The 17,977-nt window shown below is 40.9% G+C and overlaps 1 protein-coding gene across 14 annotated transcripts in view; it reads left to right on the forward strand.

Moving 5' to 3' along the window:
• The first annotated feature begins 47 nt into the window (after positions 1–47).
• The window catches only part of MTRR (5-methyltetrahydrofolate-homocysteine methyltransferase reductase), a 31,303-nt gene continuing 13,373 nt past the window's right edge, over positions 48–17,977 (forward strand). Inside the window, exons 1-9 of one of the 14 annotated variants that reach the window (XM_009208136.4) lie at positions 355–979; positions 1,252–1,340; positions 1,695–1,848; positions 4,301–4,454; positions 6,201–6,318; positions 8,902–9,280; positions 14,131–14,253; positions 16,012–16,165; positions 16,918–17,006. In XM_009208136.4, the coding sequence (XP_009206400.1) occupies positions 1,288–1,340; positions 1,695–1,848; positions 4,301–4,454; positions 6,201–6,318; positions 8,902–9,280; positions 14,131–14,253; positions 16,012–16,165; positions 16,918–17,006 (1,224 nt within the window). In that variant the 5' untranslated portion in view covers positions 355–979; positions 1,252–1,287. Of the gene's footprint in view, positions 1,849–4,300; positions 4,455–6,200; positions 6,319–8,901; positions 9,281–14,130; positions 14,254–16,011; positions 16,166–16,917; positions 17,007–17,977 lie in introns of all 14 variants that reach the window. The other 13 variants (XR_004183634.1, XM_009208137.2, XM_009208138.3 and 10 more) reach the window with 13 other exon arrangements.

Raw genomic sequence — 17,977 nt, forward strand, 5'->3', positions numbered from 1 at the left:
GGAGCACGACTCACAGCCGCGCAATGTGATTGGCCCAGGTCCCCTTCGGAACTTCCTATTGGTCCTAGGTACGGAGCCTGGGCACTACGGCAGTGCGCATGGGCGCAGCGTTGGTGGAAGTCGCGCTGTGCAGGTGTGTCCTCGGCTGGCGCGGCGCAGGTAAAAGCGCTGGTGGCTACGGTTTCCAGATTCCGGCCGCTGGCCCCGCACTAATCCCGAGGGAGAGGCGGCCCGGGCCGGGGAGCGAGGGGAGGCAGCCGGCTTGCGCCCATGGTTCCCACGCCCCTTGAGCTCCGGGGGTCGCCGCGGGGGCGGGCTCGGCCTCGGGCTCGGGCTTGGCCTTGGCCTTGGTTTCCCCGGAAGCGCGTCCCGGAGATCGGCGTGGATCTCTGCGCGCGGGGGCTCCTGGGTGGTGTGGGGCCTCTCCGCCTGTTCTGCCTTTGGTTCTAGGCACTTCCTAGGACTAGGGAAACCGCACTTGGGGACGCGGGGAACGGGGGAACGTGTCGGGTTGGGGCGGCGCTCTCCGGGGAACCGGGGATTTTCCGAGAGCCCACCTGGCGGGACGCGGCAGTGAGCTCTGCCCACCGCCTCCGCGCCGCCCCTGGGGCTGCTGGGGCCCGGGCCTTCTTTGAGAGTCGTGGGAACGTGGTGCTGGGTTGTGGGGCAGTAGCAGGGCTGAGGGATTGATTGATCCTGGGAAGTCCTCAGGATGTGTGTGTTTCATGGGAAGTGATAGAAATTTTAGCTGTAGTAAGATTTTCATGATCGTTTCCACCGTTTTCTGTGAGCTGTAAATGTGTAGTGTTTTCATATTGTTTATTTACTCTTTCAGATAACTTGTCGAGTACCTGTTTTGTGCCAGGGCGGTTCATTCACCAAAAGCCAGTATTTTGGTTTGGGTTTCAGTTTAAATCTATCTCCACAAATTGACAGCCCACCAGTTTTAGCCATTAGATGAGTATGGAAAAAAAAATCTGTGAGTGTCGTTTGTTTTACTACTGCTTATCTCTTCAGGAAAATCGTGTTAGTAAAATGTTTTAAGTGGATTGGAAATATTTTTTCTTTATATGCACCTGTATGTAATATACGCATACACTCACATATTTTTGATTTCCATTAAATACAAAAAAGGTAACTGATGTGCTTCAGTTACCTTTAGTACTGTGATTAGTTTGTTTAGCATTAGGATCAAGTAGGAACCAAGAATCCTATCATTTTAATATAATTTTTGCTTTTATATTTTTTAAGAAAGGGGACACCAAGAGATATTTAAGACTGTTGGAAATGATACTGTGCCTCAAGTTTTGTTCAGGTTCTTGTGCCACATCCTTTTTCAGGTAGGTGGTAATAGTCTCATTTTTAGGATAGAGGAGCTGTGGTACAGGTCATTTGGGAAGCTTGCCTACAGGGTTGCACTTAGGAACCACAGATTCAAACCCAAGTAGTTCCGAGCCGATAGTCTGATCTCTGAGCCATGGAATTAGAGTTTCATTCCTACACTCTCCTGAATTCGATGAATTCTTATTTAGGCTCATTTAAGATTAGTGCTAAAAACAAATTTAGAAAAGGCTATTACATACTACGTTTGGGTATTGTTGCATTGTTTCTTAAAGATTGAGGGAGAATCAATACCTTTAGGTTGTTACTATTTCATTAAAAACAGGATCTCTCTTTTTTCCCCCATTTTTCAGTTTCACTGTTACATGCCTTGAAGTGATGAGGAGGTTTCTGTTACTATATGCTACACAGCAGGGACAGGCAAAGGCCATCGCGGAAGAAATATGTGAGCAAGCTGTGGTCCATGGATTTTCTGCAGATCTGCACTGTATTAGTGAATCCAGTAAGGTTAGAGCTGTTACAATGGATTTTTACCGTTTTGCGCTTTGAAGAATTTTGGTTGGGAAGTGATGTTTATGAAACAATAAAGGACACTAAATACCACCAGATAGTCCTTGTTTTTTAACAGAAATTTTTTTGTTCAGTGGTATGGTAAGATATCACCAGCATTTTTTTTTTTTTTTAATGTAGAAGTGTGCAGTTGAATTAGACTAAATGGTCTCAAAAATTGAAACAAGTAACAACTCCTTAACTGTAAATGACAGAAGTAGCATATGCTGTGTCTATTTCACAGGGTGGCTGTGAGAACAAGTGAGATGTGTGTTTGCTTGCTCAGGTGTACTTTCCGTCTGTTGAATCTCAGTGCCCCATTTTTTTCCCCAAAAGAAAGGCCTTGCCATTCGTGTTAGAGTTCCTCCTGATCAAGGACCGCTTAGATTCTTTTGTGAAATAGAATTTAAAGTAGTAGTGTAAGGATCTGGAAAACACTCGGCTGCTTCCTCAGGGACTAGTTGTTTACGTTCGGTCTCTGCAGAAGTTCCTACCTTAGGGTATTTGCAACTTTACAATCTTGTGTTCTTTTATTTAGTTTGCTGCCTCCAGATTATACTATTTCAGACAATTCAGGTGATAGCAGTTGGCAGGGGTTTTATACCACAAGGTGATTTGCCAGCCGCTAAGCGGTTAAAGTTCACTTCAACACTTCAGAGACGGCCCTGCCAGTGCTGTCTCACTCAAGTGCACAACCCCCTCTGGCCTTTCCTGAGACTCTAGTTCTGAACACTAGACTGTATGCAGCTCAAGTGAATTATAAACCCAGCTCATGGAAGGAGACTCACCTAGTTCCTTTATGCAGCCCTACCATGGTGACTCTGGCCACCAGAGAAAAGGGAGTTTCCTGGAGAAGACCGCCAGTCAGCAGACTCTGTCATTCTGCAATAACTTCAGTTCACATTGCAGTGCCACATGATGAAATACCTGCATCTGTTACTTTGGACAAAACCAAAGCCATCAACATCATAAAACTAGTCCTGATTTGGCCCCTTGTGGTTGACCTCAGTAAGGTGATCAGCAGGTGTTTTGACAGTCAGATGAATGGTGAATTTTTTTTTTTTTTTTTTTAACACCAAGTTGTCCTCCCTGGCTGATGGTTTCCTCTAGCTGTTCATAATCTAATCTCCTTCCTAGTTCACATAGTCCTTTTCAAGATGACTTTACTTATACAAACTCTGTATGCAGAGTTTCACACACAACTTATATAGAGTCTTGGAAGCATTAAATGCCTTGGTAAAAAGTTAGCTCAAGTCATTACCTCTTTTATCAGCATGAAAAGTAAGGTGAATTATTTGGAGCCAAATTAGATGGTGTTCATGGGCAGTAGAGCTTGTGGAGTCCTTATAAGTAAGACAAGGAACTGCTCTGTTTGAAATATTTAAATTTACACGAGAATGAGAAGAAACTTGATTTGTAAGAGTTTATAGCTCAGCTTATAGCTAATGATATTCTCAGAGTTAAGAGTGAAATGCTGTGTTTGAAATATTTAAACTTACGTGAGTATAAGAATACACTTGATTTGTAAGAGTTTATAGCTGAGCTCATAGCTAATGATATTCTCAGCTCGGGAAACCTGAGGGAATGAGGAGCGGTTCTTGATAGCCAGCTCCCTGATTTAGAAGGAGTGACACTTTAAATTTCCCAGTTTTAAAATGCCCTGTTGTCCGTCTGCCTTAGTGTCACATGCAGTACACATGGCTGGTTTTATACTTTGCTCAAGATCTCAGAGCTGTGGTGTTTTTATTGCTGTCTTTCTTTACCACAGTATTCTACTTGTTGCTTCCTTGTCTTGCCATTCTAATCCTGAGTGCTTATGTATCAGTTCTCTTTACTTCGAGTCTCCCCATCCCCATTTTAACACCTCTTTCCTTGCTTTTTTTTTTTTACTTTCTTATGAAAAGATGTTTCCACCCAGTTAGCTGCTGTTCCTCCTTGGCAGCTCATCACGGTGCCTCATTTTGGCTCTTAGCAGTGCTGATTTGCCTTGCAGATCAGAGCTCATGTTAATGTTTGGCCCATGACTTGGTGGCAAAGAGTTGACTATATCCTATTTCCTCTGATTTTTCTGAAAATGAAGGACCAGACTAGATGGAAACCTGGGATGGGTCTTGTCTGTGCCTTTCTGGTCCCTGACTCTCATACACCACATGAAGAGAAAGACATGTTAATCCCCCAACTTCTTGATGAGCATCAACAAAACAGACGCATGGTTTCCTTGAATGACATCCTGCATTAGGCAACTTGATTAAGCTGAGAGCATGTAGTCACTGGACTGGTCATCTCAAAAAACCTGGCAAGGAGGAAAACTGAAATACAAGACAGGAAACTAAGCTGATTGCTTTGCTGCTGTGTTAAATCAAAACTGCATGCAGTGTTAGGTCCCTGACTTGATATCCTTGTTTTGTAGTATGATCTAAAAACCGAAACAGCTCCTCTTGTTGTTGTGGTTTCTACCACGGGCACCGGAGATCCACCCGACACAGCCCGCAAGTTTGTTAAGGAAATACAGAACCAAACACTGCCGGTTGATTTCTTTGCTCACCTGCGGTATGGGTTACTGGGTAATGGACTCTCTCTTCTGATCTTAATATAGTATACTGTTGTTATCTCTGGTATCTGAATTATCTTTCGGAACTATGAAGTGTGATCATAGAGGTTTTGTCTTTTTTATGTAAATATTATATGTATGTATATATAAATGTATGTAATGTGCTACCTTTTCTGAATCTTCCCCAGACTGAACTCAGAGCCACACCTCTGCAGAGCCTCTTGAGTAGCATTTTAATTAAGGGCGCGCCTCAGATGCAGCCATGAAACATTTTCAGAGTAGCAGTGGCTGGGCCTCATCCTAAACCTACTGAAACAGTCGTTGAAGAAGCAACTTCTCAGGCCATTCCTCTGTTTAGAAAAGCAAAGCAAAACAAAACACTCCCAATGATTTTGATAACTTCTCTAAGAACAATTCTCCCAGAATGAATGATTTTTCATTCCTTAGCTACACATCAGGATTAGCTAGGGGAATTTTTATTAAATTCTATGACTTACGCCCAGCTCCAGTGATTCGGATGTAATTATTCCAAGGTAGGGCCCTGGCATCATTATTTTTAAAAGCTCGTAGGTGATTCTAACGTGTATCCCAGGTTAAGAAAAACTGACCTAGGACTCTGTGAACCATAGTTTAAAAATGTTAAAGGATCAGAAGGACCAGATCAGCACAATATGATACCAGAGGGGAATTGAGAGCCCGCATTCCTGACTCGTGACCTATATATATATATATTTTTTTTTTTGAGGATTATTTGTTGGAGAGAGTATCTGGAAAGGATGGGTTGAGTATAATAAATAACTGATTAGAAATTTGAGATTGTAACCCTGGCAATGATCTGTCATATATAACATGTTCAAGAGAGTATTTCACAGTATTTATAATTTTTTTTTTACCTCAAGTTTTTATACTTTCTGTATTTTCAGAGAGAGAACACGTACTTGTTTAAAAATCCAGAAAAGACAGGAGCGGAAGCCTATCCCATTGTTCTAGTCAATGTTAGGCCCGAGCGTGGAACCACTGATTTCTTACCCTTTTGTAGAGAAAGAACATGGAGATGACTACTCAGCTGAGGAATTGAAGCCTTTTTTTTTTTTTTTTTTTTGTTGTTGTTTTTACCATGAGACATAGAAGCAATTCTTAATTTCCCCAACACAGAAACATTTATAGCACATCGTTATTGTGGTTGTTTATACGGCAGGTGTACCTGTCTATATCAGGAGTCAGCAAACTCTATCTATAAAGGGCCAGATAGTAAATATTTTAGGCTTTGCAGGCCTACTCAACTCTTGCTGTTATGAATAATATGTACACAAATGGACTTGACTGTCTTCTAATAAAACTTTATTTACAAAGGCGGTGGGTTGTATTTGGCCCAGAAGCTATGGTTGGCTGACCCCTGCTCAGTATCAGAAAAAATGTACAGATAACAGATATTGTGGTTTTGCAACCTGTCTGATCCTTGTTTTAAGATTTCTATATTTTTACACATAGTCAAGGAGATGAAAATGTGAAGTCTTTTCTTTCACCAGTGGCCAATAAGTATTTTGTTTCATTATATCTGGTACTTTTATATTGTAAAATAGAAGAAAGCTGCTTGCATGCATAGTATTACTCAAGGAGAATAAAATGTGAGGCTGTGCATTATTACTCCATTCAAAAGAGCATGGAATAGTATTATTTTAGATATTTTATTTACCTATTCTTTATGTCCTTAAATTTAAACCTTATCGTGCATTAATTATGTATTTGGGCTCTTTAGGTCTTGGTGATTCAGAATACACCTACTTTTGCAATGGGGGGAAAATAATTGATAAACGACTTCAAGAGCTTGGAGCCCGGCATTTCTATGACACTGGACATGCAGATGACTGTGTAGGGTAAGGGCAGTGTTCTCTGTTTATTCCAATAAGCCCTCTGTGCATGATGAAAGTTCATTTATAAAACGTGTTCGCTTTTCATTTAACACTGAACTTTTCCTCATGTTTTACTTTTGTTAGCTTTTTTAGCTTTGAGACCCAAGAAAGTCGGCCAGAGCTTGATTTACCTGTTTTGCTGATTTTCTTTTGTGTCTGTCTCATCCTTCTCAGTGTGTGCTAATGACAAGAGTTAGAAAAGGTACCCCAGTACAGTTATCTTTATTTTAAACAGTGTAGATATTTGCAGAAATCAGCTTGTTCTTTAGCAACTTGAATCGTGCATGCCATTCTCCTTGCCGTGCACACGGAGCCTTTGGATTGGGCTCTTTACATGGAGGGAGCCTGGTGAGCCACACTTCGCCGTTAGAGAGCGTGGGTCTGTGGGCCTGCACTGTAGGCTGCATTGCTTGGCGTGCTCTTACCCTCTGAACGGCCATTTGCCACCATGCCAATCAAACGTTTACAGACACATGCTTTATCTTTTCATTACTTTTATTCTTGTTTTTACAAGTCAGTATTTCACCCAGTGTGGCACCTTTCAAATTATCCTGATGTGTTTATTCAGTGGTCTTACAGATACTGTCCTATAACTTACTTAGCCTTTAACTATTTTAGCCAGATAATAGCACACACCCTTGATTTTTTTCTACTAGGTCCATGTATTAATTTAATTTTCTCTCACTATGTTACTGAATAATCTGTTTATGAGAAAATGACAAATTCAGCAAATGTCTTGCTTTTCGGCATACTCTATTTCTGCCGAACTCACCCTCGTGCCCACTTCTTCCATCTTTCCCTTCAGCTGTGATGCTGTGGGTTTTTTCCACATCCCCAGTACACATATTGTTCCTGATTGTGACAAAGCTTTGTGGCATTTCTTTGCGAATTCACTTTTAGCTCTGTACCTTTATGTTGAGTGTTTGTCTTTTGCCAGAAGTTCATTGACATTAAATGCTCAGTCTTGTGTGGGCCATGTTTAACTGTTAATGTAAAGCTTGTGTCATCCATTACCATTAGGCCCATCACTCATCTGTATTTCACTTCTCTTCAAAGGCTTTCATTTTCTCTGTTGATTTATTGGTGTAAGTATTAAAATGCTTGACTGTATATTTCAGTAGACTACACTGCTTAGATTTTTCAGCCTAACTACCTTACTTCAATTTTTCCTTTTTCTGAAACAAAGATATTTTCAAGACATTCTTGCTTGATGTACATACCACCACACTAAATGGGGTTATGAATGCACGCTTGAGTCCAATACCTGGGTTCAAATCCTTGATCCCCCACTTCCTGACTGAGAACTTGGTCAGATTACTTAAGCTTTTTGTTCCTTGGTTTTTGCCTATATGCAATAAGTAACAGTAATCTATTTACTATGTAAGCTTTATGGTAGGATCAAACGGATTAATACATGTTGTCCTCTTAGAAGAGTGCCTGTCATCATGTAGTAAACACTTAGTGAACGTTAGCTGTCTTCATGGTTACGCATATTATCACCTTAATATTTCTGAGTTATGAAAGTGATATTTTAAATGTAGCTGTTATTATTGAACCTGTAATTTTATAAACTTGTTTTCACAAAGGCTCCTCAGGGCAGATCTAATATATAACCACATTTTAAGCAGTGTACTACATGAGCACTTACCGAGCACAGTGAAATGACAGCCTGAGTCATGATGAGACACAGGCCTGAAATGTGCGTCCTCTTAATATTCATTTCACTTTAGGAATTAGAATTTAATCGGACCTCCTTTCAGTTATGATTGAAAGTGGTGTTATTTCCACAGCCCTGACACTGTCTTATCACTGACTCTACTTCTCTGTTCAGGGAATGGCTGTTGTTATCATCATTTGTTAATAGTAGGTGGACTGCCACATTTAAAACAATCTGTTTATGATGAATTCAACTTTCCCAAAGGATGGTTGCTTTTTTTTTTTCTCCTGTTGTCAGCTTCCCTGGGAATTTTACTAAAATAAAAATAAATAAATAAATAAAATAGTTCAGGACTGAGAGAAAGGCTTTATTTAGTCCAAGGACTTGGCATTAATCTGTAGTGATTTCTTGTTGATATTTTAATCTGTAGGGAAAAGATCAGTAAATCGGCTAGGCAGAAAAAAAAAAAGTGCATTTGATTGATGGAATGAGCATTTGCAGCATTATGGTGGTCTTGGATTTTGGTTAAGTTCTGTTAGCATTAGTATGCCTATTTAAAATTATATCTTCTTAAGATAAAATTTACCAATTCTGGGACGTTAAGAGGAATTCTATTCCTGTCATCCTATTACTAGAATATCTTCCTGTCCCTCTTCATTTCTTTTACCTTTATACATGCTCATGTTTTCAGCTGCAGTGCTAATGAACACATAATATATCCTGCTTTTAAAAACTTAATCATGAAGTATTTTTTTGTACTCCAAATGGTCTTCATAGTGTTTCTAACAAGTGCATACTTTGCCAAATGGACAGACTGTCATTATCCTGTTCTGCGTTCAGATGGAGAACTTAGGCATTTGTTTTGTTTTTCCTTTGCTTTTACTGTCCAGTTTAGAACTTGTGGTTGAGCCATGGATTGCTGGACTCTGGCCGGCCCTCAGAGAGCATTTTAGGTCAAGCAGAGGACAAGAGGAGATAAGTGGCACAGCCCCGGTGGCGTCACCTGCGTCCTCGAGGACAGACCTTGTGAAGTCAGAGTTGCTACACATTGAATCACAAGTCGAGCTTCTGAGATTCGATGATTCAGGAAGAAAGGATTCTGAGGTTTTGAAGCAAAATGCAGTGAACAGCAACCAATCCAATGTTTTAATTGAAGACTTTGAGTCCTCACTTACCCGTTCGGTACCCCCACTCTCACAAGCCTCTCTGAATGTTCCTGCCTTACCCCCAGAATATTTGCAGGTACATCTGCAGGAGTCTCTTGGCCAGGTAAGCAAGTTTTTCTTTATGCTGTGGATGCTTTTTAATCATGAATGTTTGCTTTGGGCTTTTAAATTATTACATTAGAAGAGAGGTCAACAAACTATGGCTCACTGGCCAAATGTGGCCCAGCACCTTTCTTTTGTAAATAGATTTCACTGGAACACAGCCATGCCTATTCATTTAGGTAGTGTCTGTGACAACTTCTGAGCTACAATGGCAGAGTTAATGGTGACCACAGGGGCCTGCAAAGCCTAAGGCATTTGGCCCCTTCCAGTAAAAGTTTTCCCACCCAGGTATTACAAAAGGTCTTGTATTATTATTTCTGTATTTGAAGAAGTAAATAGTTAAGAACTCAGTTTCGTCATTATTTTGGAGAACTAACAACTTGGTTTCTCATTTTAGATGAGTCAAACAGAAGTAAGTTGTATGGGCAGTTAGTTGAGTATCACGTTGCATGATAGCTAATTTCTTGCCATAGTCAGTGTATGGTACCCTGAAGTTTTTTCTAACCTGCTTAAAATAAGTTTCCAGAGCTAAGTCCTCTTTCTGTTGAGTGGCTGTTTGGAGTTCCACATGGACTTTTCTTACAAAAACCACAGCCTTACTGCAGTTATTGCCAGTTTTAGTGTCTTGTTCTCGTTTTTTAATGAAGACAGATGTAGACATTTAAGAAATAATTTGGATGCAGCATCCGTCTTGTATATTAGCACTATTTGTAGACACCTCGTATAATAGCAATTTTTTTAGCATCTTTTATAGTGTCTTTCTAAAACTTTCATACAAGTATGATTTTGTGTATAAACAACTATGGGCTATTGTTTTTGCACTTGTACTTCATTATTTTATGAATTGTTTAGTGAGATAATTGCAATAAGTGTATCTCAGTCTGGTTTGGGAACAGACAACGTATGCCTGGACTGGTGGGAGCAGAGTACAGTGATGCACCAGAGACAGAATCAGTTCATGCCAGCGGGCATAGCGAGTACTCATTCATCTGACTAGGAGTTTTAAGTTAGGAGGAAGATCTGTTAAGAGTTTGTGGGTTTTTTCCAGGAGGCGGAGATTGCAGTGAGCCGAGATCGCACTACCGCACTCTAGCCTGGGCGACGGAGTGGGACTCTCTCTCAAAAAAAAAAAAACGGTTTCTAGGTTTTTTCTTAATAGAAAGTGTCATTAAATAGACTTGAGTTGTAAATAATGTAGTTAAAAGATTTAACAAATCTGAAGTATTGAAGGGAGACAATATAAATATGAAATAATATACTGAGAGAGTAAAGACTTGGGAAAAAAAAGAATGTTTTGTAGGCATCCTCTTGGGACCATCGCCTTGAGGCACAGAGGGGTTGGAAGCAGGATTTGGCACAGTGAGAAGCTGAGCTGCGATGCAGTCTCAACAGAGGCCTCAGTCAGCCCCGTGTGGTGGTACCTTTCTCCCATGCGGAAGTATTACCTCTTATCACCAGAGGCCTCAGTCAGCCCCGTATGGTACCTTTCTCCCATGCGGAAGTATCACCTCTTATCACCAGAGGGCCTTCTGGGTTGTGTGGTAGAGCGGCAGGACCTGTTAACAAGCACCGTCACTTGCACCTGCTCTAGAGCCCTCTCCTGCTCTGGGCCCCACGCAAAGCTGGTGACCTTTTCTGTCACCTGGTATTTGGGTCTCAGCAGTCCTCTCAGGTATGGGATGTGCTATCCACAGATCCTAAAGACGCTTAGCAGTGATTCTGCTTCTCTGTAGGAGAAGTGAGGTACAAGGTGCACTAGTGTGGCCTTTACTTGGGAGGGGATGTCCTGACGTGCACCAAACTGTTAGAACCCTAAAAATTGTGCTGACACTGCAAGCCCTTAAATTGCATAGGGCATGGGTCTTACCAAGGACTCCAGTATTCTGACCACTTCTCGTTGCTCATTCAGTCTGATAGCACAATGCCCCTGATAGAGTAAGCTGGTTAGTGTCTTGCTTTGCAGGTGTTCCACATGTGTTCAGACTCATAACAGCAGGCAGACTTATGAGAGCCCTGGGGCATAATTGTAAATGTATACATTGTTCCAACTCAAAGTGAACTGTTTCTGATCCTCTTTAGTGATAGGGTTGGGAAGGAGCACTTTGACGAAATCATTGTCCCTATACCTGAGGCCATGCTAGTCTACTCTGTCAAGGAAAACCAGCTTGCAGAGAGGCTACAGCGGACTTGTTACTTGTTTGAGTTTCCAGTAGTTCAGTGTCATCCCCCGGATTTGTGTGGTTTTTGCAGTGGTCAAACTGGTGAATTAAATGGAGATATGAGAGACTATCCCCTGTGTCCATCAGCTTTTTAAGGATGTCATTTCTCTCAGGATGCTATTTTGTTTCTCTTGTTCTATCTCGGTGTTTAGGGAGGAGGATGGCGTCAAATTCAGAGACTTCTTCTTGGCCTTCCCCATGATGATAGATCTTATGTCAGAGGCCAAGAATTCGGTGTTGCCCTGTGCCAGCTGCTGAGTGGCCACAGGGGGTCCTGGGCCAGGACTCCATTTACCGCCTGCCCCCCATGTGCCTTGCTGTCACAGACGAGCTGTGCTGATGCTTTGGGTCCCTGGGTAACAACATTCATTTGAACCCCCTCTTCACAGACCCTGGAATGCCTGCACATTCCCCTTAGCCCAGTGTACATTTCCCCTTTGGGAGAAGGACTGCAGAAGCCATTGCCAAGTACAATTTCTCTAGTGTCGCACAGTCCCTCCTCCTAGGGACCTGTTCTCTCCTACAGTCAGTGGGTTGCTGGTCTGGAAACAGGGCAAAGGGTCGTTTTTATTGGAGCAGCTGCCTACAGCTCCCTTTACATGTCTCCTTGATTTTTTTTCATTGTAAGGATTGATCCAGTGCCTTTTTGAGCTGCTCATTTTTTGCATCTGTGTTCTGCCCTCCTCAATTTAGGACCTCAGCTGTCTTGTCGTGTGCATACTCTCCTGGCTCCTGTGGGGGCATAGTGCTCTGTCCTGTACTTTCTTAGGGGTTAGGCCCTTACCTTCCTTAACTGGCCCAGTGCTTTAGTGGCTGAGTGTGTCGCAACAACCCCAGTTATTGGTCTAGCAACCAGGAGAGGGGATGGGGTGTGGTAGTGGGGGCACAGGCATATGCTGTGGGCAGAGGTCCCTACACCATCCAGATGTGAGAAGGGAGTTCTTACTCTTCATGGGAAGGACTGGCTGCATCTGCAGGCTCGAAGAGTTCAAGGGAATCTGGGTAGTAAGGATCTTTAAGGGATTCTTTGTAGTCAAGATTTTTAAGGGCTTCTGGGTAGTTAATATTTTAAAGGGAATCTGGGTATTCAAGAATTTTTTTCCCAGTTAGTCCTTGGCTTTCTCTGCCTTTGCTGTCATGAGCTGTATGAGATGACTGGGTCTTTCTAAGCTCCTGTGGATGTCCCCTGGCTTTTATACTTACTTCTTAATTGTTGATTCATCATTTAAGCTTTTTGCATTTTTTTCAAGTATGAGTGAAGTTTAGCAGTAGCCCCCCCAAGTCCCACCAGTCTTCTCTTCTACTATTTCTCCATAGTTCTCAAGCACCTGATGGATCTTGCAAGGTAATGCATTTGCTTCCATTGGCTCTCCCTGCTACTTAACGGTTGCATTGTTGTTGTGTGCTGGTACCATCTGTCTACTCTCTCACTAGTGTGGTGGTCTCATTGTCAACCAGGTAGATGATCCAGCTCCAGACTCCATTTTAGCATCTTTCCTAGGCTACCCTGGCACTGTCACAGGCTGGTTCCAGGAGTCAAACAATGAGATGTTTTTAGGGCATCCTCTTGACAGCATCATCTTTGGGCATGGAGGGATGGAAGCAGGATTGGGCACAGAAAGAAGCTGAGCTGCTGTGCAGTCTCAGCAAAGGCCTCAGCCAATCCCACAGGGTTCTCTGGAGCTGGTGGGTCTTCAGAGTTGTCCTGAGTTGGAACAAAGAGGCTGGACCTTTGTAGTCATTGATTAGACATTGGATGTGGGCTGCCTCTGAAAAGAGGTGTGGGCAGGGGCAAGGTGTGACGTGAGAATGCTGAAGTGGTTCTTGCAGGTGGCAGAGATTGTCATTATCAGCACTGCCGTAGCCTTTGCAGAAGGCAGTCTTCTTAGGGGTACATCTCAGTACCCCCACACCCCAGACACCCAGAACTGACCTTCATCCCAGCTTTCCCATATAGCCACTTATCCATGATTAATTGACTAGTACTGTTAAAATATTTTGTTTTTAAACTTAGGAATATAGAAAAGGAGTAGGGAGTATTATAAAGAATTGGGATTTTTTGCAGTTTTCCAAGACCTACTATGTCTGGTACAAGAGCTGCTAGCCACATATAGCTACTTAAATTTAAAATAATGAACATTTGTTAAAATTAATTCTGTTTCTTAGTGACACTAGCCATATTTCACAAGCCATATTTCAGCAGCTGTATGAACAGCATTACCCCACACTAGGGGGTTCCTGTGACCATCTACACACACACATACACACATGTTGCATTCTTAAACTCTTTCACATCGTTTAAGATCTCCTCTCCTTCCTGAAACATTTGCATACATACTGTTTCCCTGTACATAGTTTATTAGGAAAACTACTAGATCTTTATGTGAAAATGCCAGTATTTTGTATTTTCTAAGTGTATTTCAGAAATTCTAATGTCTAATAGATAAAGAGTTTGAAATAGAATCGAGCTTCTCTTCTGAAAAGCTAGCTCCATATGTCTGCACTCATTTACCTTGGAAATGAATACTAGCCAGGAGATTTTGTAAGTCCCTATGGATCTTGCATAGTCACTAAGCGAAAGAAGGGTATAATTGAAAATTGCACTTACATTTTGTCCCATTTGTTTCTAAAGGAGGAAAGCCAAGCATCTGTGACTTCAGCAGATCCAATTTTTCAAGTTCCAATTTCAAAGGCAGTTCAACTTACTACGAACGATGCCATAAAAACCACTCTGCTGGTAGAATTGGACATTTCAGTAAGTTGCAAAATTTATTTCTCAGCACAGTAATATTGTCAAGATGTGCAGAAAGACGTGTGGTGCTTGGTTACATACGCTGAGCTGCGTGGTGCTTGGTTACGTACGCTGAGCCGCGTGGTGCTTGGTTACCAACGCTGAGCCTCGTGGTGCTTGGTTACCTACGCTGAGCCGCGTGGTGCTTGGTTACGTATGCTGAGCCGCGTGGTGCTTGGTTATCTACGCTGAGCCGCGTGGTGCTTGGTTACGTATGCTGAGCCGCGTGGTGCTTGGTTACGTGCGCTGAACTGCGTGGTGCTTGGTTATATAACAAGAGGTCTACCGAAAAATGATTACACTTGTCCCTTAGTATCTTTGAAGGATTTGTTCCAGGACCCCTTTCAGATATCCAGATCCTCAAAGCTCAACCACTTATATAAAATGTTATAGTATTTATATGTAATCTGTGCACATCCTCCCCGATACTTTAAGTCATCTGTCGATTACTTACAGTAACCACAATGTAAGTAGTTGCTATACTGTATTTTTAAGTTTACATTATTTTTACTGTTATTTTTTATTGTTTTTTTCCTCCCAAATATTTTCCATCCAGGGTTGGTTGATTCTGAGGATGGAGAACCTGAGGATATGGAGGGCCCACTGTATATAGAAACATTTACATACAGTTTTAGTCTGAGATGTGCCTCTATGCACCCCGTCCATGGGCCCCCTGCCCACCCTCCACACCCTGCTGGAATCCATTGACCTTAGGTTAAGAAACTGATCGACAATCCTAAAATAAGTGCTTGAGTACCTCTTCAAAGTCATTTAGCTCAACCCTTTAGTTTGTGAAAGTCTTGAGAGGTTAAGTGGGTTCTTTCAGATAAGCAAGGGCACATTAAGGCCGTCTGTGTAGATTTAATTGAACTTCCTAACAGAAAAAAAGAAATATATTGTGTCAAAACTAAATGGTTTTGCATCTATAAATATTAGTACTATGTACACCAAAATATTTTTTGTTCTGGTATTTTACATTTTTGTCATAAAGAGGCAAGGGTTGGTCTGTGCTTAATCCAGTCTGTCGCCCTTGCTGGCAAGAAATGTGAGCTTGTGTCATTGTGAGAGGCTCCTTCTCAGAGCTGTAGCCTGCATCTGTATCACTCTAGGGCTTAGAGGCAATGGGCCTAGTAATAGACTTGACTTGGGAAGTGGTGGCTTTTTCAGCCCATGTTTGCTCACAGCCAGTATCAAGCCAGATGGTGTAATGTTTTAAACTTAAGGAAATAAAGTACCCTTTCCTGTCCCCTAAAGGAAAAGAGTGAAGTAAGGAGAAGAAAATTGAAAACCAATGCTTTTGATCATAATTAATTTTTTTTGGTCGTAATGTATGTTTTCGTGTGTGTGTACATCTGTGTTTTTGTAAGAGGGATTTTTATATTTACATGGGTTATTGAAAACGCCATAGGACCTTACTTTGTAGAGAACAAGGAAAGTCTGACTTCCATTCTTTAAGTATGCAATGATAAAAGGCAAAACACTGGATAACTGCCAGATTTCTTTTTAATAGTAACTGCTAATAATGAAAATATGTTTATTTGGTTAGTTGAGCTTACTTTTTAAAATTGTGTTTTTTTTTTTTGAAATTCTATTTTCTGTCTGAGTTCATATATTAAAATCATGATATTGAAAACTACATTTTTGTTCCCCTATAGCTTAAACTATGTAACACATATAATGGGTTTTTTTTTTTTTTTTTTTTCCATTTTGGCTCTTCCCTAGAAAACAGACTTTTCCTATCAGCCTGGAGATGCCTTCAGCGTAATCTGTCCTAACAATGATTCTGAGGTACAAAGCCTACTCCAAAGATTGCAGCTTGAAGATAAGAGAGAGCACTACGTCCTTTTGAAAATAAAGACAGACACAAAGAAGAAAGGTACAGCCCTGCTGCTGTGACGTTAGGGTGTTGTGGGCCAGTGACTGGAGCTGATGGTGAGAGTGTGGCTCTAAGGTTCAGTGTCCTGTGTGGTGGCCGCACAGATGCCTGGGGCTCAGCTGTGCATCAGGGTCCGGGAACACAGGCATACACTGGTATTGCTAGTTTCTTAACTTTCATGTTAATTACACTGAATAAGAAGATAATGGATGTTCTGATTATTGGACATTTGTGGACATGAAAAATGAGTGTAAATGTAGTTTTTGAGAAGCATTGGCCTAGGTTTTAAAAAAAAATTTTTTTCCTATTATGTTTACTTCTCATAGTATGTTTGTTTTTGCTCTATTATATAAAATAATTGCTTTATCCATAATTAAGTTATTTATTTTTCAAAGTATAAATATTTATTTAGAATCTTGAATTAGTCCTAAATTGATTTTTTGAGAGTAATAATGCTAATGGAGTACTGCTATCTTTTTAGCTTTTTGTTTCTTAATTTTAAATAATTTTCCTTTCTTTTATGTGGCCTATCTTGAATTTATAGTCTTTTATTTTTATTTTTTTATAAGGTGGAGTTTTTTTCACTGTATTCATTTTGGGGAATTTTTTTGACTGAATAAACATTGCCACAAGTCGTATTGCACTTTGATGTGCTGTAAAGTACTACAGTAATTGTGTTTTGGGGAATGTGTAAAACATTTTATTCTTTATCTTCTATGTCATGAACCCCTTTCTCGTCTTTACCTGGAAAGGAGCTGCCTTACCCCAGCATATACCTGCGAGATGTTCTCTCCAGTTCATTTTTACCTGGTGTCTTGAAATCCGAGCAATTCCTAAAAAGGTATTTTTTTCTCTCTTCTTCAGGTAACTATTTTAAAATATGCTTAGCTTTGTTTAGGATTGATTAAACAAATCTAGAATCTGCCCTTTGCAGTCTTAAAAAATATGATCTTGATAGCATGTTTTTAATATTAGTTCTCACAGGTGTGTGCTATCATCATAACTATCATATACAAATCTTTTTATGTTGTATTTGCATTTTAATTTTTGTTTGAAATGAAGTTTAAATAGGGCTTTTTCTTAGTCTTATTTTTACTAGTCATTAACTGTGTAGCACATTCCACAGTGATGGAGGTGACTGCAGTTGACCTTGTGTTACCCAGCTACACGTTGCTGCTGCTGCTGTAATTGGTGACAGAAAGCTAATGCGAGCTTAGGATTCCCCACCACCACCACTTGCAACTTGCTACAGTTGTTAAGATCTCCTTTGTGTAATACTATGTAACTATTTATTGCTGTAACAGAATGCTTCAGGAAAAATGGAAAGGTTTTGGTAGGTAATAATCAGTTTTTAGATGAACTTGGTGGTAGAACAATCCACTAGATGTCAGTATTGTACCAGGAACTGTTTTTTTAAAACTACTTGTAACTGATTTCTTCTCACCAGTTCCCTGAAGTGGCCATTAATGGCTAAAATTTTTCACATGTCCCTTGCCACACTTGTATCATCAGTGAGGGTAGAGAGTGTTGTAATTAGGCCACCATCTCCCCAGTGTGGTTTTCGTGTCATTTTATTAATGTGTTTATCGCATTTCTAGTCTTGGATGAGTAAACTACTTTAGAGAGAGGCTCAGCTGTCTCTAAATACGTGTGTGTGTGTGTGTGTGTGTGTGTATATATATATATTTTTTTTCCATCTTCCTTTCCTGGTAATCAGCTCGAGATGTAATTTGAGTAAATTTAGAATTAATTAACTGTGATGAAAGCTTACCGATTAAGTCACAATTTTGGTTCAGCTCTACTGCTTTTAAA

This window comes from Papio anubis, chromosome 5, assembly GCF_008728515.1.
Source record: "Papio anubis isolate 15944 chromosome 5, Panubis1.0, whole genome shotgun sequence".
Taxonomy (NCBI): domain Eukaryota; kingdom Metazoa; phylum Chordata; class Mammalia; order Primates; family Cercopithecidae; genus Papio; species Papio anubis.